This window comes from Molothrus aeneus, chromosome 19, assembly GCF_037042795.1.
Source record: "Molothrus aeneus isolate 106 chromosome 19, BPBGC_Maene_1.0, whole genome shotgun sequence".
Taxonomy (NCBI): domain Eukaryota; kingdom Metazoa; phylum Chordata; class Aves; order Passeriformes; family Icteridae; genus Molothrus; species Molothrus aeneus.
The window spans coordinates 9,932,270-9,957,603 of NC_089664.1; the positions used below are offsets into that span (position 1 = coordinate 9,932,270).

Below are 25,334 nucleotides of genomic sequence, written 5' to 3' on the forward strand. Positions count from 1 at the left end.
AGCTCCAGGGTGAGGAACTCTGGGCCCCGGGGAGCGCAGGCAGCAGCAGCAGCGCCTGCCAGGCCGGCGGCAGCAGCAGTGACCAGCACAAGCACCGACCTGCAATAAAGCTCCCCCAGGTCTGAGCCTGGCCAGACAGACAAGGCACTTCTGTTAGCGACCACGGCAGGGCACAGAAATAATTAAAAAAAAAAAGACTGATGCTATTGTACCCCGGTTCTGTCAGTGGACTTCGGCTGATGCCAAGCATTTACCACCCTCACTCACTTCCTGCTAGCCACCCTCGGCTTTCCTGGAGGAAAACATGCATTTTAAATGTTTATTTAGAGCTGTAAGAATTTCAACAAATTGTATTTAAATACAAATAAATATCAAAGGATGTTTCTGAGGGGAGCACAGCCACACACCCAGTTGAAACCAGGTATCTTCAGGTATCTTCCTAATGGAAACAGAATTCAGAGCTGTTTTAAACAATGCAGATACAGACCCGGAAAGCTACAAACGTCAGAGCACGCAGGAACAAACACAGGCTGTTCACAGAGGAATGCAAACGGGTGTCACTCACATTCAGAGGGGTACAAACTCCCAAGAACACTACTTTTCCCTCTACTCAGGTACCCAAAAACTAGGAAACAAACGTTAACAGCACGAGACCTACTTCAGAACAATTGAGGCTTTCAACAATCCTCCGCCACAGACAGGCACGGCTCCGCTCCAGGTGCTGGGTTCGGCAGCAGGAAGCCAGCTCTGCCTGGAGGGAGGTGTGCTGCTGCTGCAGGAATACAAACCTCCCTGGGCTGTGCCACTGAGCAACTCCTGCCTGCACTAACTGGGGCTGTTTCCAAATTGTTTTCCTCCTCCTGTTTGAGACCACCATTAACCAGCTTGGGGGGAGCAGCTCAAGAGTGACCCATGAGGTCTGACAGGACTGGGGAGGGAAAATCAGAGCGGTGTCACCTGGACCTGTGAGCAGTGAGCTCTCTGACATCCTCCTGGCACATGCAGTCACAGCACTGCATGCACGAAGGAGAAAATGCTGCCAGAAAATGTTTTTTCCTCAGATTTCTATTTGCAGACATTTAGGGGGAAAATGTGCTGCAGCTCAGATGGTTCAGAGCAATGCCTTCCATCAGATCTGTGGATTTGGCCCCCGGGGCAGTGCCAGTTCACCACAAACCCTGGTGCTACCTCATACCACCTCCACCAGCCCATGGAAACCAAAGCTGGGCAGGACAGGGGGCAAACACCGAGTTCATGGCTTGCAGATGTCTCAGAGGCTGCAGTTACTGCCACACCTGATCATGAGGAGCTGCCACCATCAGGGAGCACTGAACACAAATGCCAAAGCTCAGGGCACAGCACAGACCTCAGTGATGTGTAAATACACTAATTCCTACAGGCAGGCACACACCTACAGCCTAAAGGACACTGAAAATACCTGTGCTGTGTCATTACCATATCATAAAGTAACATTGTGGAGTGAAAAGGCAAATGAAAAGGCAAAATCAATTGGCCTTGGTGCATATAAAATATTGCATGCACAGTTACTAAAGGTGTTGCAAGATCTATTTAAAATGAGTTTTATTGAGATGAAAAAGTTTTTCCATTTTAACTACAGCATGTTAATCAAAACCAAGTGCTTCCCCTTCCATTAAAACATGAATTGGAATACATTTTGTTCAAAAATACTTTAAAAAGTAATCAGTTAAATGGAGTATTTTTGGATGTGCTTTACTCCGAACGCTGGTTACTGTTCCTAATCTGGCTAATGAATGCACACTAACGAGAGGTTGCCTGTGTGTTCATCAGAGGCTTTGAAGGGAACCTATTTCTCTGAACAGCCTTCAGCTGTGAGCTGCACAGGCAGGAACAGGCAGACCCTCAGGTGTGACAAGGGCTGTGCTGGCCGTGCCCTGCTCAGGTGGCACTGTCCTTCCCACTCTACAAAAGTACAAAAGCATTGGAGGACTCCAGGTATACAAAGCAGTGTTTCTTGCTACCATCATCCATTCATAAGCATCATCTTCTGGATTTCCAGGCAGCTCTGGAGTAAGGAGTAGTCCTTTTCTTATCTGGTGGTTTGAAGTAAGAATAAACAGGTGCTGCAGGATATTCTGCATCTGGATTTTCTGCCATCATTTTCAGCTTGGCTTCAATGGCCTTTATCTTTGCACTGACACTGGAAAGAGAAAGAGCAGAAGGGAAATTGAGCTTGATCTTAGCATGAAACCCAACTACAGAAATGCAGAGATTCTGCTGACATGAGAATCCTCCCTGCACAAGGAGGGGCCAGGCGGCCCCCACTGCTGCATCCACAGTGAGGCAGGAATGCACAGCTCAGAGCCCACACTGCTGCACTTCAACCTCTGCACGGGTTTGCTCCTCCAAGAGACACCTCAGCACCCCAAAACAACGGCCCCTGCACCCATTCAGAGCGTTCTTGAGGACGCTGAGTGAGACAAGAACACGGCAAGGCTTCCTCCTTCATGTGACATGATGTCATGTCAGGAGCTCTGAGCATGTGCAGCAGAGCAGAGCTCAGAGCAGGCTGCTGGGAACAGCAGAGAAATGAAAGCCAGACTTCCTCCCAGCTACAGCCCGCTCGGGATGGGAAAACCCCAGACTCTAATTAGGTCAGGAAGAAACATTATTTCAGCATTAGCAGGGTTTATCCCAAAGGGAGAAGCTATCCTAGGTTACACCCCAAATTCCTAGGACTTTTGTTATTCACTATCCTCCACTGGCTATGGATGGGGAGGAATGTTCCCTGTCCCACTGTGGCTTCTTGCACCATCCATCCTCACCAGAACAACCCCTTTGTGCCACTGATGCAGTTAACAATCTGCATGACTCAAACCCCTCTGCTCTTTCCTTCCTAGCCTGTTACTTCTGAATTACAAGCTCATTTTATCTCTGGGCAAGTGCATTAATCTGGTCCTGGTTCCTCACAGGGCTCCACTGACAGAACACAGAGGAAAACCACACAAGCACACTGTGAATTAGCAAAGCAGCTATGTGCTTCAGGTAAATGCAGTGGTTGGAAAATTTAACCACATCCCACAGACAAGACCCACAGGCAAAAACCACTGGCAAAAAAAAAAATTAAAATTAGTTTTATGTGAAGTACTACCTGTGATTTTGTTTTAATCTTCTGCCACTGCTGTGGAACTTCTTGCTCATAAGCATTTTGCTGAACCAAATTAGTCCAGTAAAAACCCAATGAAGTGCAGAGATTCTGGCCAAAGGAGCTGGAGTGCTATACATTCCCAATTCCTCATCTCACCTCATACCCTTCCTAGTACCCACTGGCCTTGCACTAGACAATAAACTTCCAGTCTGAAGTGTCCCACATCAAGTGAGTGACTTCACAGGTACTGCCCTTTCAAAAACAGCTTTTTTGCTGTGCTACATTTTTAACACAAACAATGCAAAGAACTCTAAATCTTACTGAAATGGAAGAAGTTGGTTCCCTGCCAGTCCCACAGCAGGGTCACCTCCCACCCAACCCACCTCCTACCTTAGGTTGGACTGGGGTGGCTCCGTGCTGGAAGATGGCTCCAGACTGATTGGAAGGATCTTCTCGTTTTTATTGTGATCATATCTCTGCAAGCAAGAGACCAAGGACTGAGTCAGCTGCAATTAGGAACAAAGAAACATTCCCACAGATGGACTTTAAAGCTGGATTAACATTGCCTCAGGTTTTGTGGAGCTTTTGCTAGGAAAGATTTTGGTGGCCAAACACTGAAACAAACCCCAACCACAATATTTGGTTAGTACCAACATGGAATGCAGGCTGGATACTGAACAGTTATGTGCATTGTACTGTGGATCCTTAAACCTTATCCTGTCACTTCTTGTTCCCCTCTACATAAGGCAGGAAGCACAGATGGTAAACTTGAAGGTAACTACTGCACTGCTTGCTGTGCTCTTTATGTGCAGAGCCAGAAGGTAACCCAAGCACACAACTGCACAGAACTGGGCAGTCCTGGGAGAAAAGATAGGAAAAAAAAAAAGAAAAAAAATCAGTTAGGAACCCCCCCTCCTTTCTGTAGAAGCAGCTTGTGAGTCTGTCATCTCTGTGGGCAACGGGCCTCCTGAACTATTTGCAGTGTTCTGCTTCCTTATTTCGCTTGGCACAGAGTCAGGTTTGTTTTTCAGCAGAGCTGCTCAAACCGACAGCGTCTGCTGAGCCTTGGCCACTCATCCCAGAGCTGCTCAGCCCCGTGCTGGTCTTGTCTAAAACAACTCTTGTTACAATGAGCCAAAGTTTTGTGCTGTTAAGTCTTTCCATTCAGGGATTGGAAAATGCCACGTGAAGTGAGTGATTATTTATGCATGTTCCTCCCCAGACCCAGGAGCAGCTGGGCAGACACTCACTCCTCCAGCTCAGACTCCTTGCGTGGCCTGATCGTTCCTCAGGCATCCCAAAGCACGTGGCACTCCAGCAGCTCCACAGATACAGAAAATGGAGACTGGATTTGCACAAGCTTGGATGTGCTGACAAGAGCCCTTGAAGTCAGTAACTAAAACAATGTGGTCTCCTTTAATGAAGATACCTACTTTGGTTTTTTAAGCATCCGAAACAGATGCACTAATGTACTTGATAAGACAAAGCAGAAAGCTGCTGGGAGAATAATCAACTAAAAGAAAACTACCCAAAGGAAAATAGCAACAAGCATCTCCTCTCTGCCTCCCCCAAAATCTGTCTATCTGCAAAGAAAGCTATTAAAAATAAATTTCTTTATCAAGTACAAGATCGTAAATAACTGTAGGAGGAACAAGACAAGAATTTTTAAAAATTAAAATAAGTATGGAACTGCCTACATCAATCTTAAAAACTTGATTGTTTATGTGACGGAGCAAGGAATAAAAGGATATTTAGCTTAGATGCAGAGTATGTTACTTTAAAGTCAAAACTAATTAGAGCTGCTGCCACATAAGTGCTTTCAGAAGTGGAACCAAGTAACACAGCAACCGGTAATTGGGAATTTCCATACCTCTCCTATGCAAAAAAACCACAAAGGGAAGGATTCAAACTTCCAGGCAATTACTCACTAAGTTTGGGAAAAGTTAAAACATGGGCATTTAGAGAAGTAATCTGTTCACACTGCTCTGAGCAGAAACCCCCTCCCAAAGAAGCCCAGGTTAAAGGGCCTGTCCTCACTCACAGCTAATCCAGCACAGCTTGGCCAGACAGGAGAAGCTGCAAACATCAACTCCCCGAGTTATTTCCTAGAACAGACTGAAATTATTTTGCCAGGCAAAGACTGCCTTGATAAGAAGGCTTTAATAATAAAGCTTTTCAGCTCTGCAAACCAGAAGCAATTCTTCCTTGCAGCAGCCAGCTTACCTTGACCTGTGCGTGTGCCCACCGCACCACCAGCTTCTTGGAAAGGGCCAGCTTCCCATTGAGACACTGGATCGCCTTCTCTGCTTCCTGCACAGGAAGACAGCTCCATAAACAAACCAAGCCTCCAGTCAAAACCCACTCACATGGAAAGAGCCCTTTTTTCTTTCTTATTTAGCCTACTGCAAGTACAGCTCACTGACAGCACAGTAAGTTTATCCCATTGTATCCCAATGCAGGGACACTTTGAAAGACTCCCAGTAACCAGACTTTATCTGCCTTGCTGCTCCACCCTCCTGGGAGTAATTTTCTAGATGAACAGTGTTAGGGCTCTTCTGACATCCTTATCACCAGCTGCAAAATGGACCAAAGAACTGGCCCTTTCTGGTTAGCACCAAAAAGGATTCAAGAGAAGACAGCAGAGGAGATAGAAAATCACTATTGCTACTTCCAGGAGCAGTCACAAGTGGCTGTGACAGAGCAGAGCTGCTAGAATCTGTGGGTTTGTGTAGACAAAGTACAGAATTTAACCTTTCCTGTTGTAGTTTTGAATTAGCATTAAAAAAACGGGAGAGAAGTCAGTCATTGATATCAGAACTTTAGACAAAAAGCAACTTACCTGTTTGGTTTCAAAGTTGACAAAACAGTAACCCCTGGGCTGCCCTTCCAGAGCACCAGACTTGTGGAAGAGAAAGTCAAATTGCTTTACTTTGCCAAACTTCTGAAGGAGTTTGAGGAGGTGGTATCTGAAGGGAGGAGAAAACATTTATGACATGTTTCATCCCACTGACAGTGAGGAGACACAGAGGAACCCCTGACACACAGAGCTCACACTCAGCTGTGTCACACACACATTCCCAAATCCCAGCAGAGGTGGGTGCCCTGTGCAGCATCCATAGCTCTGAGCAGCACCACCAGTGACTCTCCAAAACCCCAAGGCACAAAGTTCCCTGCCAGCAGTGCCAGCTGAAGGGCACAGAGATCTATTAATAGCTGCCTTTTGGACAATTATGCAACGGCTCCCAAGGGGTTTGGGAGTGCTTTGCCTCCTGCCTCACTAAATCACTCCTACTTTTAAGCATAACCCTCCTGTCTCCCCTCTCTAGCCCTGATGTGACCACCTGAAGCTCCATCCCCTGTACCCCTGTCCCAGCTCAAGCCCACAGCACCTGCATCCCCCAGGACCCTGTTCCTCCTGCTGCCCTCCCTGTCCCAGAACAAACCCACCCTGCCCTGTGCCAGTGCTCTGGCAAGGACACCCAGGGCACACAGACACCTGCCTGGAAAAGACAGGGATGCAGGAAGACAGAAGAATAAACAGAACAACCTGCAACCAGGAATTGCCAGCAGGCCCCAATAAAAAAGGCACCAGCCAGCCCTCAGTATCATCCAGCCTAAATCTGCCAGTGCTTCTGGCTCAGACAGCTTTTCAGTGACATGTTCATGGGAGTCAGACACTTTTTCAGCCAATTACCTTCCTGCCATCCAGTGGGGAGTGTGCTGTTTCAAATAAAACTGGGGAAAGCCAGAGTAAATCTGTCTGCTTAGTATCTGGTGCACTGAGCAACTTAAAACAAGGAGCACAGATGCTGTACAGGCCACATCTAGTCCTGAGAGTTCTCTGCAGCTTTTTTTGGTTCCCTGGGATTGAAGTGTTTAACAACACTGCCTGACCTAGGAGAAAAGTGACACTCATTGCTCCTTCACTGCCTGACCCCATCCCTGACATTTAAGAACTATTTAAGTGTTTAATAAGGGTGTCTTAGTCAGGACTCATCTCCCAAGGAGCTGTAGAATGTTTGTTAGCAAGCCACACAGTCTAACCCAAATTTTCAGTGTTTGAGGTAACACTCAGTGCTCGGAGAGCCTACCAGGGTAACACCAGGCACCAGATGAACCTCCCCTGTCCAGACATGAATGGCCAGTAGTGGCCCAAGGCAGCCAAGTGCACCAGGCACTACAGGCACTGTCCAGATGGGAAGGGCAGACAACATTTTTCCTAATAAAGCCTGATAGGATGTCTGAAAAGAGCCTTAGCCCTTTGTTAAGCTTCAGAAGCCAGGCAAGAAAGTTCCAGGAATGTGAGTCATCCCACAGGATGGGTCACAGTGGACATTCAGGATGTGCACTTTTAAAGAGGTGAAGGTGCAGCGTGTGTACAGAGGAGCAGTGCAGGAGGGCCAGTTACCCCCAGGGGAACACACACATTGTCATTGATTATGGAAGGCTTCCTACATCCTTTGCAACACCTATGAGCTCTCACAGTGCTCTGAAAGCAAGGGCAACTGGAAAGAGCAGGGCGAAGAAAAGGAGCTGATTACACAGTAGCCAAATTTCACCACCTCACACTTCCAAAAAGCAGACAGAGATGTACAAGTGAGAACACTGACTTTGGAGATGTGATGTATAAAAAACTCCACACGTTGGACTTCCAGAGCCTCCAAGATATGTAAACCCACCTCAGGTTTGTTTCTGCAAACATACTGCTCCAAAAAGCCCTCGGAATTTCAGCAGTATGGAAATAAAGTCCTTACACCAGGACACTGTTCCCCTTCTGGCCATTATAGAGGCAGGGGAAGGGCAAGGAGGATTCTCCCTGAGTTCTGCACTAAGAACCCTGCAGCTGCCTTGCCAAAAGGAACTTTTTTGGGGTGTTTTTTTTTATTTCCTGAGAGCATCTGCATTCAAATAATACTTTCTTAGCAGTGAGGTGATAGTTGCTCCCTTAAAACAATTTTCATCAACAGCCTAGAAGTAACTTATGTCACCTATTTTGTTTAGAACTCTTTTCCCAACCATGCCTGCAATTTTACAACTGCAGGTCACCTCCTCTCTGTGGATCAGCTCAGAAATCCTGTATAATTCATGTTTTAGGCTGTGATTATGGTTTGTTATTGTTCAAATACTGAGGGCATCAACAGTAACTTGACAAGCAATTAAAATACCGAGGGCATTAAGAGTAACTTGACAACTTGACCTCTTCAGGCCAAGAGGTACAGAAGAAGAAGACTGTCAGGGAAAACCTGAAGCCTTAATAAAAATAAAAAAATAAAATTAAAAAAAAATTAAAAAAAAAAAAGGTGAGAAGATGTAAAAAGCTTTGCTATGGCAACAAGGTGGGTGACCCAGCAGAGCCTGGAAGCGCTGGCACCGCCGCGGCCCCAGCGCGGATCCGCGGCCAAGCTCCATCTCCACTTCCTGTCATCTGATGTGGCTGGAGACAAACCTGCAGCTCCCCCGTTTCCTTTTCCTCCTCTCTTCCTCCTGGCACCCCCAGCGCTATTCAGACGCAGGCAAGGCTTCCTCTGAACAATGCTGTCCCAAGGACCCGGCGCGGGGCCGGGCCACATGCAGAAACCATTATTGCAGGAATTCTGCCCCACTGGGAGCTGCCAGCGGGGGGCTGTGACAACAGCTTGTGCACACATTGTTTTCTAGGTGACACTCATCGAGATGGGATCCTCGACAAGCAGCACGGCAGCTGAGGAAGTTCAACACCCCTACTTCATCCCCGTGGAAAATGAATGGGCATTGAAAGGCTACGGGAAACCAGATCACGTGAACGGAGAGCTGAAAATGAAATCTCTGCCTGGCCAAAAAACTGCAAAGTGTCAGGCAGCTTTTAGGAGCAGGAATGGGCACAGGAGGCAATTCTAGGGGTACAGAACTGAACTGTGTGGCTTTGCCCCATGGGGTGGGAGCACCAAGGGGTGATGAAAGCTGAGCCACAGCACATGGCCTGCCCTGCTGTGCAGCTGGGGCACAAATGGTGGTGGTGACACCAAAGCACGAGGAACCACCTGCTGCCACCCTCATGCAGACCCCATGGCAGGGATCTCACGGCTCCCAGAGTGCCTGGAGACACCATCCTATGTCACAAGCAGCTGTGAGGTCCCCTGGTGCCAGCTGTCCTCCTTCCAGCTGCTGAGAACACGCTCGGGAGACTCCCAACAGCACCTGCTCCTACAGGCAGGCAATGCTTTCAGGGTGCTGATAAAAGGAGTCACCACAACCAGCAGCAGCAGGGAGAATGCCCAGCTGAAGAGCCACCACAACCCAGTACCCAGGGCATGCCAGCACCCCCAGCTGAGCCACAGACACTGGATGTGTTCAACAACCTCCCAAAAGCACCAGCTCCCAGGCTGGAATTTGTAGGCAGCCCTACATTTATAAATGCTGCTCCTGCAGCTTGTGCTCCAACGTGTACATTACCTATTAACTCCCCAGCACTTGACTGCAGCTCCACTTTGCTCTTTAAATGGAAGTTTTGGATTGATTCAAGACTTTCTGATCTCATTTCTGCTCAAGAGTGTCACAACCACTTATTAACTCTGCCAACAACTCAATCAACCTTACTCTGCCTTAAACAAATCCAACATAGAAATAACAAAGGCAGCTCTTTTAAAAAACTGATAAAAGCAGCAAATGCAGAAACATTTCATTTTCAGGAGTTTGATTTAGTCATCTGAGTAGTAACCTCAACAGGAATAATTCAGAGGAGCAACTAGAACTAGAGATGTAAGCCCTTAGCATGAGAGAATAAGGGTCAAGATGATTTATAGAAATTTACTGACTGCACATTTTCTTTACACTGACAATGTGCTAAAAGGGGCTTCCTCTTCTTTTATTCACAAAGAAATGGAGACACAGCATCATTTGCAGGAGAGAAGAGCGATTTTAAAGCAAAACAAAAAGCAAGACCCAGAATTCTAAAGCCTGAAATAAGCAGCAAGCACTGTCCCTCATCACTGGGCAAACTTTGAACATTTAGGAGCATGGAAGCACTCTAGGTTTGAGAAACCACCAAACTCACTTCATCCAAGCGATGAAAACAGTAAATTTTGCCATATAAACCTATTACTTATCTGGCCAAGACTAAAAGGAACAACCTACCCTGAAAGGGTCTTTAACAGCACTGAGGATCCCCTTGGGCAGTGAAGGATCCAATGCACTCACACCCTGCACTCCTGCCCTCACCCAGCTCCTGAATCCCTGAGGAGCCAGCAAACACTCAAGAATTCCTGTATCTAATTCCTCGTGGTCAGTGAATGTGGACAAACCACAGGGACAGAGCTGTGGGAGAGGAGTGGTAATTAATGCAGAAACCTCCCAAAGCTGAATGGCTGAAATCACAAAGCATTAATGATTCCATTTAGAGGCTATTAGGGAGCTGCTCTGCTCAGATGAACCACGCTCAGAATAAACCCCAGCACCTGCACAAACACAAAAAGAACCAGGAAGAAAAAGTATTCCACGACAGGCACACACAATAGTTAATCAAAAATGCTTGTTTGTTGTGAGTGTGGAAAGCCCAAATTGTTTTGGGTTGCTTTTCCTTTTTATACAACCTAGTGATTTCACAGCACCCCATCCAAATATTGGACAGCACATCATATTCCCTTGACAATTTAGCTGTTCAAATGTTATGCTTGTGCAGGAGATAATTATCCATAGCCTGGAGAAAACACGAAATGCTCACAGACATTTAATTCATGCATTTACCCACTACAGCATCCAGTCCCACCACTCCCACCTCCTCCCCACCCACTGCTGCAGCCACTCTCCTCTGAACTCACGCCCAGCAAAATACCAAAGCAGAGCTGCTGTTTGACACAGAGTCTGTCAGCTCTGCCCTGCCCACCTCCATTCCTCCCCAGACCCCAGCCTCTCTGGGTACAGCTTCCAGGGCTGTGCCTTGCTTTACCATTTGTAGCACTGTAAGCCTCCAGCCTGATATTCTACATTTCCCCAGTTTGGAGCACAGGGATGTTTTCAGCCCCTGAGCTCCCAGCCCAGCGGTGCTTCAGGAGATGCTGTGTGCAGACTCTGAGCCCCTCGGTGCGGGAAGACACCGGCACACGGACACACCCGGGCTGGAGAGATTCCTGCCCGCAGCAGCACCCGGCAGGCACGGGCTGCTCCTCGGAGCGCGAATCTGCTCCAGCGGGCGACCGGCCCCGCTGGCTGGGGGCAGAGCAGAGCCGGGAGTGCAGCTCCCGACCGGCCCCGCTGGCCGTGGGGGCACCCCCAGCACCCGGGGAGCTGCGGGCACCGGGGGCCGGGCAGTTCTGGGGCTGACGCCGGGCCCGGGGGCTGCCGGGGCTGGGGAGGGGCGAAGCGGCACCGCCCGGAGGGTTCGGTGCCGCTGCGGGAACATGGCCCCGTCCGGGGCGGTGCCGCCGCGGGGGCGGTGCCGGGGGGGGTTCCGCGGTCACTCACTCGGTGATCTTGGGGTCCAGGTTGCCGATCCAGAGGCGGTGCCCGTCCTGCAGGGCGCCCTCGGACAGGATGGAGGCGTTCTCCAGCGGCAGCGCCTGCCGGCCCGGCTCCATGGGCCCGCTCCGTGCCGGGGCCGCGGCCGCTCCGTCCCCGCACAGGCCTCGCCCCGCCCTTGGCGCCGCTCGATGACGTAACGCTGCGGCGCGGCCGATGACGCTCTCCGAGACGCGCAGGGCCGCGCTACGGTGAGCGAGGCGATGGCGCCCGCCCTCCCCCGCCTCCCTTCCCCTCCCCTTCGCCGCCCCCGGGCTCCGATCCCGGGCCCCTATTCCCGATTGCCAGCCCCGATCCCCGCTCTTCGGCGCGGCTTTCCACGGGGCACCGAGGCGAGCGGGCCGGGCCGTCCTGAGCAGCGGCGGGGGCGGGGCCTGGATGGGTGGGGCAGCGGAGCGGGGCCTGCGCGCACCTGCGCGGGGTTGGAACCGGGACCGGAACCGGGACCGGGACCCGGACCCGTGTCGGGGTCGCGTGTCCCCGGTGCAGGGAGGGCCGCTTTCCCCGGTGGCCGCCAGCGGCAGCTCCCCGCTCCCCGCCACCGGCTCCGCGGGGCCCGAGTCCCGAGTCCCGCGTATATTACCGCAGCTCCGCGGCTGCTGATACGGCCCGGAGCCCCGAGCGGCCCGGTGGAACGAACCCTGTGAATATAGGGCTGTCAGAGCTCTGAGGCACAAATGGAAGCCTCAGCCCCGCTGGTGTGCGCACAGCCGGTACCGGCGGGAGCGGCTGCTGCTCGGCAGCCGTGGGTTTGTGTCACGGGCACATCTGGGCAGATGTGCAGAGGCCGTGCTGACACCGCTGGCACCCACCGAGCCCTTCCCGCGGCATTTCCCCGGTGGCCACGGCCGATCCCCAGAGCTCTGCCCTCATCACGGAGCTGCCCTCGTCCCCGCAGCCGCCACTGAGCCCTGGGGCCGGTCGGGTTCAGCCCCCCGAGCTGCCCTCCCGCTTCTCTCCCCGCAGGTTGGGCACACAGCGCTCTCAGCCATGGCTCTGGCTCTGCGCTGCCTCCGTCCCCTCCCGGCGCTGCTGCTCCGCTCCTCCCCGGCCGTGGCCCGGGGGCTGCCCCCGGCCCCGCTCCCGGGGGGCTGCAGCCGCTGTGTCCAGCACTTGCTGCTGAGCCGGCAGCTGGCTACCAAAAAAGGTAAAACCGGCAGCTTTTCTCACGGTTTTGCAACCTATCTTTCAACACTTATAAGCATTTTTAATATATTTATTAATTTTGGCTGTTGTGCTCAAATGGTGAGCTGTTTACTCGTTAAAAATACAGTTACTTTTGTTTTACTTCAATTTATCTTAGACTTGATTCTAAATCTCACTTTAATATCTTCTTTCTACTTTCTAACTAACTTGTCAGAAATATAAACTAATCTTTTGTGTAATCTGCAGCTAAAGGTAAAGGGCAGAGTCAAGCCAAAGTGAATATCAGTGCTGCACTAGTTGAGGATATTATCAATTTGGAGGAAACCAGTGAAGATATGCAGGCAGTCATAGAAGCTCTGAAAGAAGATTTCAGCAGAAATCTCAATGTTAGAACCTCACCAGGTTGGTAACTTCCTTGTGTGATGCTCTGTAGCTTGTAAATAAGGATACAAATCCCAGTAATGGACAGCTCTGATTTTTTCAAAATCAATTTTCTTTTCCTGGAGTTATCCAATTCCTACAACCCTGACATCCCAGCTAAAGCCTTTCTTCACCCTGAGCTTGACCAGGAAGGATCCATTTTTGTTAATAGCTTCCTGGAAATAGCTTTTTTAAGTGGGAGATGTCAAAAGTGTCTAACTGAACTGTTTGCAGATGTGATGAAGAAGCAGGTTGTCAGCTAATGGTGCAGTAGGGCAGGAAAAATCCAATTGCCATTAAATGATCCTTTTGGAAATTGCCATTGGGCTGGTGTCTGGCATATACAAACTTTTTTTCCTGCTATGCATCTTTATGGGTAGTAACCTGTACAAGCCTCCTTCATGGATTCTGTGTTTTAGGAAAAAATGTGGATGTTTGCCTAAGCTGCAGTTACTAAAACACTCGGAGCATTTGTAAGCATATCAAGTTTCAGGGATAAAATTTAACGTTAAACAATGACCAGATTTGAATCATTCCCCACCCCAGCTCTGGCAGGGGCACTTCTGTCTTTAATGGAGCTGGGAAGCCTAGCTCAGTCTCTTAACTATTTATTTTAACCATAGGTATTTTTTTTAATTGCACTGATAAAGTACCTCCTGGCCCATGTGCCTTTTGGCCTGTTAACATTTTGCAGCAGAAAATAGAGAGCAGATTAAGAGTAGCTCAGGGAGAAATGGAATACTTTAAATTGAGCTGTGTACAACACCCCTCTGGGGGCCTGGAAAAAATAGAGGGGTTTAAGATAGTGCTGCTAAGTTAAAGACAATATTTGTCTTGATTTTTATAGCAACATTCTGATTTTCTTTAGGTTGTAAGAATTAAAAAAATAACCATTTCCCTTTAATTCTTAACAATCCTGCTTAGTTTTCCTATTCTAGTAGCAAAAACAAACAAGAGTTTTGTTTTCATGTTTTTGTGCTTTAGAGCAGCTTTGAATTATTTACCTTGTGCATACACAGGGGATGCCTGAACACAAACAGCACCTGAGGTCTGAATAAACACCATTTTTTCCTTTGTAACCTCTGCATTTTGCATGGCAGAAGGGAAGTGGGACAATGTGGACACGTTTTTCTCCAGCACCCCTGCACAGTGTTCTGTCACACTGAGGCTCCCTGTGTTTGGTTCTTTTGAGGGGCCCTGGATCACATAACTGTGGTGACAAAGGATGGGAAGTTTCCGCTGAACCAGCTGGGGCAGATCTCACAGAAGTCACCACAGCTCCTGACAGTGAACATGACCAGCTTCCCAGAGGTGAGGACACGTTGGCAGGGGAGGTAATTGCCACAGGAACAAACAGGTTGATGCTGAGCAAAGGAGCATTTAGACAAAATCAGTCAGATGTGGCAGGGCTGCAGCCTGGGGCTGGGCTGTGTCACTGGAGCTGACACTGACCAGGAGGGGCATTTGCTGCTGACAGCAGCTCCCCAGCCCCACGTGGCTCCCAGAGCAGCTCACCTGCAGCAGCACAGGCTCACAGCAGAGTTACTGAGTGCTGTGCTTGCTCTCAGGGCTGTATCCAAGGGGTGCCACAGTTACAGGGGTTTGCTTTGCCGGCGCTTTCCCTCAGTTGGATCTGCAAAACAACAGAAGCACCATGGACCAGATTGCTGGATTCACTGTGCCCTTCCAGCCCTCCCCATTTCCCATGCATTTATGAGAAGCCTGAGCACACACACTCACCTGAGCTGCAGACAGGGCAGCAATGCTCTATCAGCCCTCTTGTATTCATCTCAATTCCTTGTCAGGACATGGCCATGCCCAGAACCAGACGTGTCGTTGGAATTTGTGCTGGGAACTTCACCAGACACCTCTGAAACTTGCTTATATATTACCAGGGCTGCTGATAGCCCTGAGAGTTCATGAGAGAGGCTGTGATGTAGCCTGTGACCTTCTGAACAGCTTTTCTGGTGGGACTGAGCTGGCTCCTGCTCAGTGCTGTCACCGGGCTCGACTTGGGCACTGCTGAGCTTGGCCAGCTCCTCCCTTGGCAGCACCTGCAGGTCAGAACTCAAATCAGGGGCTCTGGATTATCTTCTGTGAGTTCTTGTAATTTTCTGCATGAGCCTTAGGCCTGCCCCTGAATGAGGCAGCAAATCCAAATCCCAGCTCAGCTCAGCTCAAGCCCTGGGGGTGCCTGCAGCAGGTCCCAGAGCCAGGCACAGGGCAGCAGGAGTAAGCTCAAGGTTAACAATTCATCTTGCTCCAGGGCTGGAGCTGTGCCAGGCCTTATCTCTATTTATTTTGCAAAGGCTTTCCCCAATTAATTAAGTCAGCAAAGTCTCAGAGGAGGTCAGTGCAAGGCACTTGATGCCTGAGTGTTCCTTAGAGTGTATCCCTTGTGTATAAAGGCTCTGAAGAATGGAGGCCCTCATGAGTGAGGTCCTGAGAGGGCCAGGGAAGTCCCTCCATGGCTTCTCCCATGTCCAGGTAGGAGCTCAGGCTGAGAAAGGGGCACGGGAGAAATTAAATATCCTCTAGATAGGATTGCCTACATTTGCTTCCTATGCTAAAGGACCACTTGAACATTTCTCTCACCACAGTTGCTTTATACCCACACCTGTTTTGTGATAGATTGAGCTAGCACCATTAGAGACATGATCACTTGATGTCATTATTTACAGCATAGAGTCAGTAGTTCATGACACTGAGAAGAAAATAAAATTGCCTGAAGTGTTTGAGAAATAAAATAATCATAGAAAAGGACTTGCAGAGCCAAAGTCTATTTTCCCAGGAGTTACAAAACCAAACAACACTGGATTTCTAAATACAATTTTTTCACAGGCTACAAGAAGATGGAAGCAATATTGCAATATTTTCCCTTCTCTCATTACTTTCCTGTTCTTCTATCTCCTCCAATATCTATGTTAAACAACACAGTTTTTACTGAGCATTTCTTTCCTGCAGACCAGGCACTGTCCATGGAATAACACATTGACATTCCTAACATGCTGAGATCATTCTGGTTGCATTTTCTCTGCCCTTGTAGTTTCAGGGGACAGCAGTTGTCTCCTGCAGAACACCAGCAGAGCATTCATCTCATTCAGTGATGTCACACAGGAGGGACCTGAGCAAATCTGCAGAGCTTTAGTTTGTGCCTCAGTTGGCAAAAGCTGAGCTTTATAAATACAGTCTGAGCTACATAAATACTGCAGCAGCCTGGAGCTAAAGTTAATGATGGCAAAGAGTATCAGAAATAGCATCATGCCTGGTAGGAAACGAGTGCCACAGGAAAAAAAAACTCCTGGGGCTTGTCAGAGTCAAAATGAAGTGACCTGGCAGAGCCCTGTGGGTGTTCTTGGCCAAACTCTGCTTTAACCCCAAAGCCTGGCACTCTGTAGAGGGGCACTCACCTTGTGATGGGGGTGAAGCCTTGAAATCACCTTGCAGTCACCAGGCAAACTTGCCACCCCCCCTTCCAAACACAGCAGGGGGGAGTTTTGGGAAGTGTCCTGTGGTCAGCTTGTGGTGCTGAAGTGGTTAAGTTCGTTAGGGTTTCAGAATTGGCACTGGGTGATTTCCAGGGGGAAACATTCAGCTGGAATTTTCAAATGCTCAGAATCTTTCATCTCCTTTGCCACAGTCGGGCCCTGCCTTGGGAATTTGTTGCGGTTTCACTCTGCGTTGCCTCAAACCATTCAAACAGTTTCAAAGAAGCAAAGCAGTTTTCTTTTGTTGCTGCCTCCCTTCCCCTCTCCTCCCTGCGTGCCCCTACCCCAGCACGAGCGGCCGCAGTTTCCCACTGGCTCTGATCAAAGCTCTCTGCACCAATGGCACTTCCTGATCTCACTGGTAACACAAGTAAATGTTTCCATGTTCCATGGAGATGGATTGCCAACTATTGACAGAGGTCTGGCATATGGGAATGATTATTTCCTAATTCCCTTTACCTTTTGATCTGTTCCACAGAGCACAGCTGCAGCTGCAAAGGCCATAAGGGAGAGCGGCATGAACCTGAACCCCGAGGTGGACGGGACAGTGATTCGGGTGCCAGTTCCCAAGTGAGTATCCATGCCCCAGCTCTGCATCATGCAGGGAGTGCCCTTCAGAGGCTAAACATGCACGATTGCTGTGTATCCCCATGCAGCTGCTTTCCAAAGAGCTGTAGTTTCGGTTCAGGAAAAAATCCGAGCCCTTAGAAGGGTCTTGTGCAACCTCTTGGGAGTGTCTGGGCTCTGTCACCACATCTTGGCATCTGATGATTGATCTTATTTTTCATCTTCCCTCTGCAGAAGAAGCTTGGTCCTGGCTGGCTGCAGCACTTTGAAAGAGAGAGCCAAAAGCTTTTGAAACTGTATTGCTTTAATTCAGGGGCTGATTCTTGGCTGCCCTGCTCTAAATTCCTGCAATTACACCAGCACAGAACAGCAGTGTCGAACCAGTGATGTTAGGGGAGAGTAGCACCTTGCTGCAGAGAGCACTAAAAGGAACTGATGAAAGTGAGAGGAAGGAAATTTATAGCTTTGACAAAAAATCTGCTCACTCTTTTGTGTAATACACAGTGTGTAACTGGTGGCTGTATGGAAAATTGGGTATAGGGTTAGAAAAACAGGTTACTCAGGCAAGGGCTGAGCATCACTTCCCTCACCCAACACAGACCTTGGACAAGGCAGGAGGTGCTGCTGCATCCGTGCTTCAGTTTGGATCAGGAGAAGTGATCCTGGCTCTGCCTGGGAATGGGGCTCCACTCAGATGAAATGAGGAATCTCCCAGCAGCTCCAGTCACTGGCACAGGGCTGGGGGCACAAGGAAAATTCATCAGCTCCTGTGGGTGCTCAGACCTTACGGAGCATCGGAACACCCTGGGCAGGTGTGGCTGGGCATGGTTTCCCACCATGGTAAAGACAAACAGCTCCCACACAGGGCATGCACAAACCCCTTGTGACTTCTTGGTAAAGATGAGCCAGGTATTTGGTGTGCTGTAAATCTGCTTTAAACATTCTGTGGAATTTTACCCAGCATTTTGATCAGAGAAGTCTAATTGCAGCTTTCCGTGGCTGTCGGTGAGAGGCAGTGACATTATCATTCTATTTGCTGATTTTCCTTCCCTGTGCTCCCTGCCCTTCCCCCATTCCTCAGGAGAGGAGGCAGAGGAGGAGGAGGGCACCATTATCTTTGTAATTGCTGAGGCTCCCGGGTTGCTGCACAGTGGTTTGATTGTTAATGGGCACTTGGGTCATCCTTGAATACGAATTGCAGGGGAGGAAACTCCAAAACTGCAAATCCCCAGCTTTAACAAAATCCTGTGTTTTTAAACAAATGTGTAGGTCTGTCACTATCTTCTGTGGTGCTGCAGAGAGAAAACAAGGCTCCTCTTCCCAGGGAAGCTCTGCCTCTGTGCTCCTGTGCTCCCCTCCCGTGTCAGGGCTGCAGCTCCTGGTCCCCTCCTGGCTGCTGAGAAATCCTGAGTTAAGGATTCTGTGCCCCAGATCTGCCCTCTCTGGCCCTCCAGTCCCTGCTGCTCTCCAGCTCCATGTCTGGGGCTGTGGGAGTTTCAGCCACTCACCTTAAAGACAAACAGTTGCAGCCTTTTAAAACCCCTAATAAAAAGGCAGGGCAAAGATAATTATATCCCTCATTTACTTTTAACATTTTTTTTAAGTTTTGCATTATTTCCAGCAGTTCATGAAAGAATATATGACAGACAGATGCAGTGAAATTGCAGAATTATGTCAGGTGTGCAAAATAAGCAACAAATCAGAAATGAAGAGACAATATTAATATTGGTTCTGCAGACTTTGGTTCTTTCATGAAGGGAGGCACAATAAAGATGAACCCAAATCCAAATTGTCCTTACCTGTTGTTATAACCACTCCTCAATCTGACCTGTCAGCTGGACACACGTGTGCCATATTTTGCTTTGTGCAGGTCCAGCTGTGCTCTGGAATGTTTCAACAGAGCATTTCAAAATGGAGTTTGCTTTTCAGTATTTATTCTATCAGTTTAGTTTTTGCAATGCAGTTTTAACAGAAAAAATACACTCGTGTCCTTGGTGTTTACTTCTGCTGCCTGCCAGGATCCCTCTGCTCCCCAAGGCATTCTCCTGTTTGTGTGGCTAGCACTGCATAGGCAATATTTATTTGTATAAAAAGGAGCCTCTGAGGGTTTAAAAATAAAAATTACCAAAAAAAAAATAGGAAAAAAAGGAAAGAAAACTATCCATGGGAACATTTGTATTGGTTGATCTCTTGGCCGAATTTGACCTGACCTTGTGTCTTTTATGGTATTGCCTCATTTTTAGATTCATCTTTTTTGGACCCATTGTGTTACACTGGATATTGTTTGTAAATCAGTAATATTTTTACACATGCTTTACTGAAAGCCAGATGACTCATTTGAAAGTTTAATGACTCATTGTGAGCCTTTTTTTTTCCTTTTGCCCTTTAAGAAATAAGCAGATACCTACTATGGGGAGAAAGGACCAAAACATTTCACTTGAAAACACCCCAAAGCTGTTGTGAGCTGCTCCTGCTCATCATCAGGAGCCTCTTGCCTGCGTTTTATTGAGCAATAAATGTTGCAGCCTGTGTTTATCTGCAATTATGAATGTAGAGTGTTTAGTTTAGCCTACTTTCCTTTAACTGATCCCTCTCCTTCACAGGAAATTCCTGGTGTTGGAGGTACAGGAATCACTCTTACCCAGAGAAGTGTCTTGTGTTGAGCTGGGTTGTCCTCTCAGGGTCTGTTCTGCCACATGCAGGGGTGGGACCTCGAGGGCTGCAGTGCTGGGGGAGGCAGAAGGAAAGATATTCCTCAGAAAAAAAAGATGTGACCCCCCTGAGATGTCACTCAGCAGGCTCTGCCCTGGGCCAGGCAGGACAAGGCTGTCCTGGGGGGATGGCAGGGATTGACCCTGCTGCTCTATGGGCTGCTGGGTGGGAGCTTGTCCTCATTCCCCATCTGACCCCCTTTCCCCAAGTTCACTTCACACTTTGTTTTGGCTTTGAGAGGGGGTAGGGACAATGGTTACTAGACAGAAAAGCAAACATACCTAAGAACAGCTTAAAAGTCCCAGATCTCGGGGCAGGATTAGAACAACTGTCCTTAGAAACCTGGGGCCTGGCTCGTGTTGATGGATTCCTTAACCAGAAACAGCATCTGCTTGGAAAAGTCTCTGTTTCTGGCATTATTGGTAGCATTGCTGAGAATTTACACACAGTCTGGCTGGAACATAAAACCCGCTGAGAAACTCCCCGGCGCTGCGCGGTGATAAAAAGAAATTGGTGTTAATAAAGACAGACAGGGAGGCATGAAAGCTGTGACCCCGTGCCAAGAAGCAGAGGAAATCTGGCAGTGCTGCATAAACAAAAACATTTCCTTCAAGGCTCGGCAGCCCCGGGCAGGCCAGCGATACCCTGGGCACAGCCAGGCTGGGCTCCCGCACAGCAGGGCATGGGAGAGACCCCAGCTCCCCCCTCAGGCTGAGCAGCCAGCATTCACTCCCCACTTAGCCCCAAAAAAGCTGCCTGAGAAGGTGCCCAGCATTCACTCCCCACTTACCCCAAAAAAGCTGCCTGAGAAGGTGCCCTCAGGCAGAGCTGTGCCCCTGAGCTCCACTGGGGGTTCTGGATGTGCTCGGGCTCTGCCTGGGGAGGTGGGATGTGAGAATCCCAGAGGAATCAGTGCTGGGACCCAGGGGAACCACAGGGAGGGATCCCTGCTCCGTCCTGGGCAGACACTGGGGCCAGGCTCCAGCCTGTGCTGACCAGAATCCTCCTGCCACGTGTGGTGGGTTAGGCTGGAGCTCAGGGGAAGGTTCTTCCCCCAGAGGGTGGTGGAGCCATGCCCAGGCTCCCCAGGGAATGGGCACAGCTCCAGGGCTGCCAGAGCTCCAGGAGTGCTTGGACAGCACTCTCAGGCACTGGGTGGGATTTTGAGGGCCAGGAGTTGGACTCTTCCAGCTCAGGGTATTCTGAGATTCCATGTGACATTCCCTGGCCAGTCCCTCCACAGGGAGGGGGCAGGCTGGGGTGCCCCGGGTGCCAGGGCTGGCTTGGCTCTCTGGGTCTGCCAGCTTTCCTGGCCATCCTGAATTCCTGTAAATACTAACTGCTTCTGGGAAACCTCTTCCCTCTGGCACTGGGAAATGGGGATGGCTGCCAGAGACCTGGCTGTGGGGACGGGCTGAGGGTCCAGCTGTGCCCCCAGAGCCCACACCCACCAAGGGGCAGAGCCCAGGCACCCTCACCCCACATTTCCTGAGCTCTCTGTGCAGAGTCCTGGCCCCAGGGTTTGGGTGACCCAGGCTGCTGCAGCCAAATTCTAAATACTCCTGTGAAATGTTTATTTTGCAGTATCACCCCCACGCATTCTCCTGCTAGAGAGTCTCAGGGAGTGCACTGGGGTTTTTCCTTCTCAGGCAGTCTGGAAACTCCAAGAGCTATGAAAATAATTAAAATACTGTATTTAAGCACTAGCAGTTGACAGTGGTTAGCTGTAGGTGCTGGAGCATGACCTGAGCTCAGGGGACACATCAGCCCTTCCTGAGCCTTTTATCCCAGAGCCCCTCATCACCAGTTTTTAGTTTGGGATAGAAAGTTGAGCATTTTTTGGTGACACCACAGCAGCAGCTGGCCCCACATCAGGGGGAGGGTTCACCCTGGTCTGGGTTACCTGTGGCTTACCATGAGCAGCAGCATCCTCTTGTCAGCCCAGGTGTTCATATCATCCTGGTGGGAAATCCTGCTCATGGTGAGCTGGATTAAGATTGGGTGAAAGATAAGCTCATTAGCTTCCAGGTACATAATTCAGGCTCTTCAGCTGCAGGGAGGCAAATCCCAATTTCAGGAGCAGACTTTCCTCCTGGCTTTGCAGTTCTGTGCTTTTTAGGATGACACTTCTCACTTGATCTTTCAAGTCTGGAGCTGGATTTTTCCTCTTTTCCACACATGCTTTGGCAGCAGGAAGTAAGGAATGTCTGAACATTTCAAGATGACTTTCAGGCACTGCAGCAAGAACTATAAAGCAAGACTCAGTCCAAGATCCCCAGCTTAGAGCTGAGCTGGAAATTTTCCATTCTAGGTTCAAGACTGCTTCCTTGGAATGCTGTGCAGAGCTGGCAGATTTTCTCAGGTGGACCAAAGCAGAATAAAAACGTGTCCTGAGCTGTTCAGTCCCTCTGCCCTGAGACAGTGCCTCCACACAGAGCCAGCTCCATCTAAAACCAGCAGCTTTTGTGTGTCCCTGAGCAGGGCAGCACCAGTTGGAGAGGATCACTCATTTACCCAGAGTCCTTCACAGAAAATAAATCTGGCTGTGCTACACATGACACTGCTTTTCCTTTTGTTGTTTTTCCTCTCCTCTCTCTCCCAGGGTCACAAGGGAGCACAGGGAGAGCCTGGCCAAGCTGGCCAAGCAGTCCACCAACAAGTCCAAAGAGGCCCTGAGAAAGGTGAGAAGCAAAAGCATCACCCAAGTAAAGAAGTCCAAGAACAAAGTGTCAGAAGACACCATCTGGCTGCTAGAAAAGCAGGTAATTTTTCTTTCCTTCTGCCATATTTTGGTGTCCCACAGCTCAGTGGTTTGTCCCAGCCCTTGCTGACAAATCCTCAGCACTGAGAACCCAGTGGGGCAGTGGACAGCCCTGGGCTGAATTTCTGGAGCTGGCAATGACATTTGTATCTGCTTTTTCTTTGTGAGACTGGGGGCTTCGATCTCAAAGCCAGATTTAGGATATGAGCCATTGTAAGCTGACACAGGGAAAAAGAATTCCCCAAAAGCTTTTGTACTAGAAGGGATTGTTGCACAAACCAGCAGAATTTAGGGAGTGAAACAATCCATGACCATGGCTGTACCACCACTCATGCTATGCCTGGCCACTGCAAATGTGTTAATGAGCATTGCTCCAGTTGTTATTAATGAAAAGGCTTGCAAGATTATATCTGTTCTGAGTTTTTGGCTCCAGTTCAGGAAAATACTTAAGCACATGCCTAATTCCCTAAGAGCAGATGTCACTAAAGTCAATTACTTGGGCATAAACTCAGGCACAAGCCTAAGTGTTCTGCTGAATTGATGCCTCTGAAGGCAGGCCATTACTCCTTAGCTGTTTGTTTATTAACAGCTAAAGTTAGATACATTGCAAATGCTCTGGGACAGTTCTGCGTGTGCTCACAAAAATAAACATGGATATACAGAGGGTTTGTGCAAGCAGGAAAAATGGCCATGCCATTGTAACCAAATCCTGCAGGAAGCCTCTGTCCCAGAGCACACAGATGTGCTCTGCACTGGTGGAGGGAACATCTCCAGTGCAATTCCTTCCTTGTACCCAGATTTTTCATTGTGAGCAAAGGCCATTGTCAGGCCTTGTGCACAAGCAGATCTTCATCCCCTGGAACCAGTGCAGAGCACACACTGTGCTCCAGGCTTTTCCTGCCTGTTTTCATCCCCTCTGCACAGTGGCCATGTCCATCCCTTCTTATCAGGAGAGCTGATCCCTGGGCAGGGCTTCAGCCATCACCAGTCACTTGAGGCTTTGTTCCAAAGGGGGGTTTGGTCACTGCTTTCCCCTTCAGCTGTGGCATCACCTCACACAGAGCTCTGGTTTGTGCTGTCTTGCCACAGATCCAGCAAATGGCAGATGAGGCTGCTGCAGAGATGGACAAGCTGCTGGCAGCAAAGACCAAGGAGCTGCTTGGATAAACACCATCCCAGCTGTCAAAAACATCACAAACATCATCCAACTGCCCCTGGAGCAGGAACGGGCTGCCACAGCCCCAGCACCCAGCCTGCCCGGGGCCAGCAGCCTCAGGGGTGGGCAGGGGCAGCTCTGTGCCCTGGCTGCTGCCATGGCTGCCTTGGGGTGTGCTGGAGGGAGGGGGGAGCTCTCCTTGCTGTCTCTATCCAGCTGGGAACAGGATTGGATGAACTGATACCAGAAATAAAATACCAGGAAGGAGAACTGGAAACTGCTGGAGGCACAGGGGGAGGACTGCCCTGTTCACCTTGTGCCCCATCTTTGCCCCACACCCTCAGCCCCCTGGAGCCAGGGCCACCCACGAGAGGAACCTGCCTGTCCTGCTGCAAACCTCAGCACCTATTTCTGCTTGAAATAAAGTCAAAATGAGGTGTGGAGCAGCAGCCTCACAACAGCCAGGTCCTGGTTGGAGTGTTCCCTTGGCTCACGTGTTCCAAAGCAAGCATTTGCCCCGTGCCACAGGGCAGCAGGGGCTCTGTGGGGAGAGACCTGAAACCAGTGCTGTCAGCACAGCTGCTTTAGCCAGGACTGAGAAAACCTAAAGCCAACACAGGAACTTCCCAAAAGCAGCATCTGCCTCCCCAGGCATCTACAAAACACCTGAGAGCCTCTGGCAGCAGAGCTGAGGGCTTGGAGGAGGCGCAAGCAGAGCAGGTCCTGAGCTCATGACACAGCTCAGCTCCTCACTGGGAGCAGGTACTTCCCAAAGGCAGGCCCAGGAAGGTGGTGGCAGGCCCAGGAAGGTGGTGGCAGCCCCAGGAAGGTGGTGGCAGCCCCAGCCCTGCTCCCAAGGCATTTGGGTTCAAAGAGCACCAAGTGCTCTGCACTCCTTAAATAAACAACTCCCCAAAAGTTAGTTTGTGTGCCACGGGGAGGGGGAGGAGGATGAAGGATTTGCTCTGCTAGGGCCCCACATGTCAACAATTTCTCTGCTTTGTGTATTTTGGCCAAAGCCCTTACCATGATAAATGAATAAAGGAAGATGGCGAGCCCAGGGCGGTTCCACTGCTCGGGAAATTGCTTTCAGCCATTACTGGATTTCTTCTGACATTTATCAACTGGGCTTTTTTTTTGCCATTGTTGCAGCCTCAGCATCCCCACAGCAGCCTGGGCTGGAAGGGTTTCCCTCATACCCGCCCAGGAGCAGCAGCAGCAGGGCTGGGAGCTCCACAGAGCCAGGGCAGGTGGAGAGGAGCTGCTGCTGCTGCTGCTGGAGGCTCCTCCAGCCTCTCCCCTGTCTCCCAGCCCTTGGCGTGGTGGCAGTGGGCTGGTGGAGCCAGGCAGTGGAGCTACAGGGGGCCACGCACACGGCAATCCCCCAAATATTTACCACTACACAAGGAATAAAACCTGGGGTAAAACTGCCCTGGTGCTGGACTGGGGACAGAGCTGCCTGGA

At 49.7% G+C, this 25,334-nt stretch overlaps 2 protein-coding genes and 1 long non-coding RNA gene across 3 annotated transcripts; 1 reads left to right on the top strand and 2 right to left on the bottom strand.

The window, feature by feature from the left end:
• Positions 1-305: 305 nt before the first annotated feature.
• RBM18 (RNA binding motif protein 18) lies at positions 306-11,754 on the bottom strand. Its single transcript, XM_066562673.1, has 5 exons — positions 11,567-11,754; positions 5,967-6,093; positions 5,351-5,437; positions 3,518-3,603; positions 306-2,179 (listed from the first exon to the last, which is right to left on the bottom strand). Exons 1-5 carry the CDS (start codon positions 11,677-11,679, stop codon positions 2,020-2,022), a joined length of 573 nt encoding a protein of 190 aa, XP_066418770.1. The 5' UTR covers positions 11,680-11,754; the 3' UTR covers positions 306-2,019.
• Positions 11,755-11,775: 21 nt separating this feature from the next.
• MRRF (mitochondrial ribosome recycling factor) lies at positions 11,776-24,330 on the top strand. Its single transcript, XM_066562672.1, has 7 exons — positions 11,776-11,811; positions 12,587-12,767; positions 13,013-13,168; positions 14,379-14,497; positions 17,153-17,244; positions 22,556-22,715; positions 23,804-24,330. The coding sequence occupies exons 2-7, from the start codon at positions 12,611-12,613 to the stop codon at positions 23,879-23,881; spliced, it is 762 nt and encodes a 253-aa protein (XP_066418769.1). The 5' UTR covers positions 11,776-11,811; positions 12,587-12,610; the 3' UTR covers positions 23,882-24,330.
• Positions 12,816-19,944, bottom strand: LOC136564583 (uncharacterized). The gene is made up of 4 exons (XR_010784730.1): positions 19,883-19,944; positions 17,843-17,979; positions 14,927-15,240; positions 12,816-14,819 (listed from the first exon to the last, which is right to left on the bottom strand). It is a non-coding gene; the product is annotated as an uncharacterized lncRNA (long non-coding RNA).
• Positions 24,331-25,334: the final 1,004 nt, after the last annotated feature.

Excerpts from the sequence above, each read along its gene's own strand:
- RBM18 (XM_066562673.1), bottom strand. The coding sequence starts at position 11,679 with ATGGAGCCGGGCCGGCAGGCGCTGCCGCTGGAGAACGCCTCCATCCTG. Across the intron at positions 6,094-11,566 it reads CTGGACCCCAAGATCACCGA|ATACCACCTCCTCAAACTCC; the intron begins GTGAGTGACCGC and ends TCCTCCCTTCAG. Across the intron at positions 2,180-3,517 it reads CCACCCCAGTCCAACCTAAG|TGTCAGTGCAAAGATAAAGG; the intron begins GTAGGAGGTGGG and ends TTCTCTTTCCAG.
- MRRF (XM_066562672.1), top strand. The coding sequence starts at position 12,611 with ATGGCTCTGGCTCTGCGCTGCCTCCGTCCCCTCCCGGCGCTGCTGCTC. Across the intron at positions 12,768-13,012 it reads GCAGCTGGCTACCAAAAAAG|CTAAAGGTAAAGGGCAGAGT; the intron begins GTAAAACCGGCA and ends TGTAATCTGCAG. Across the intron at positions 13,169-14,378 it reads CAATGTTAGAACCTCACCAG|GGGCCCTGGATCACATAACT; the intron begins GTTGGTAACTTC and ends GGTTCTTTTGAG.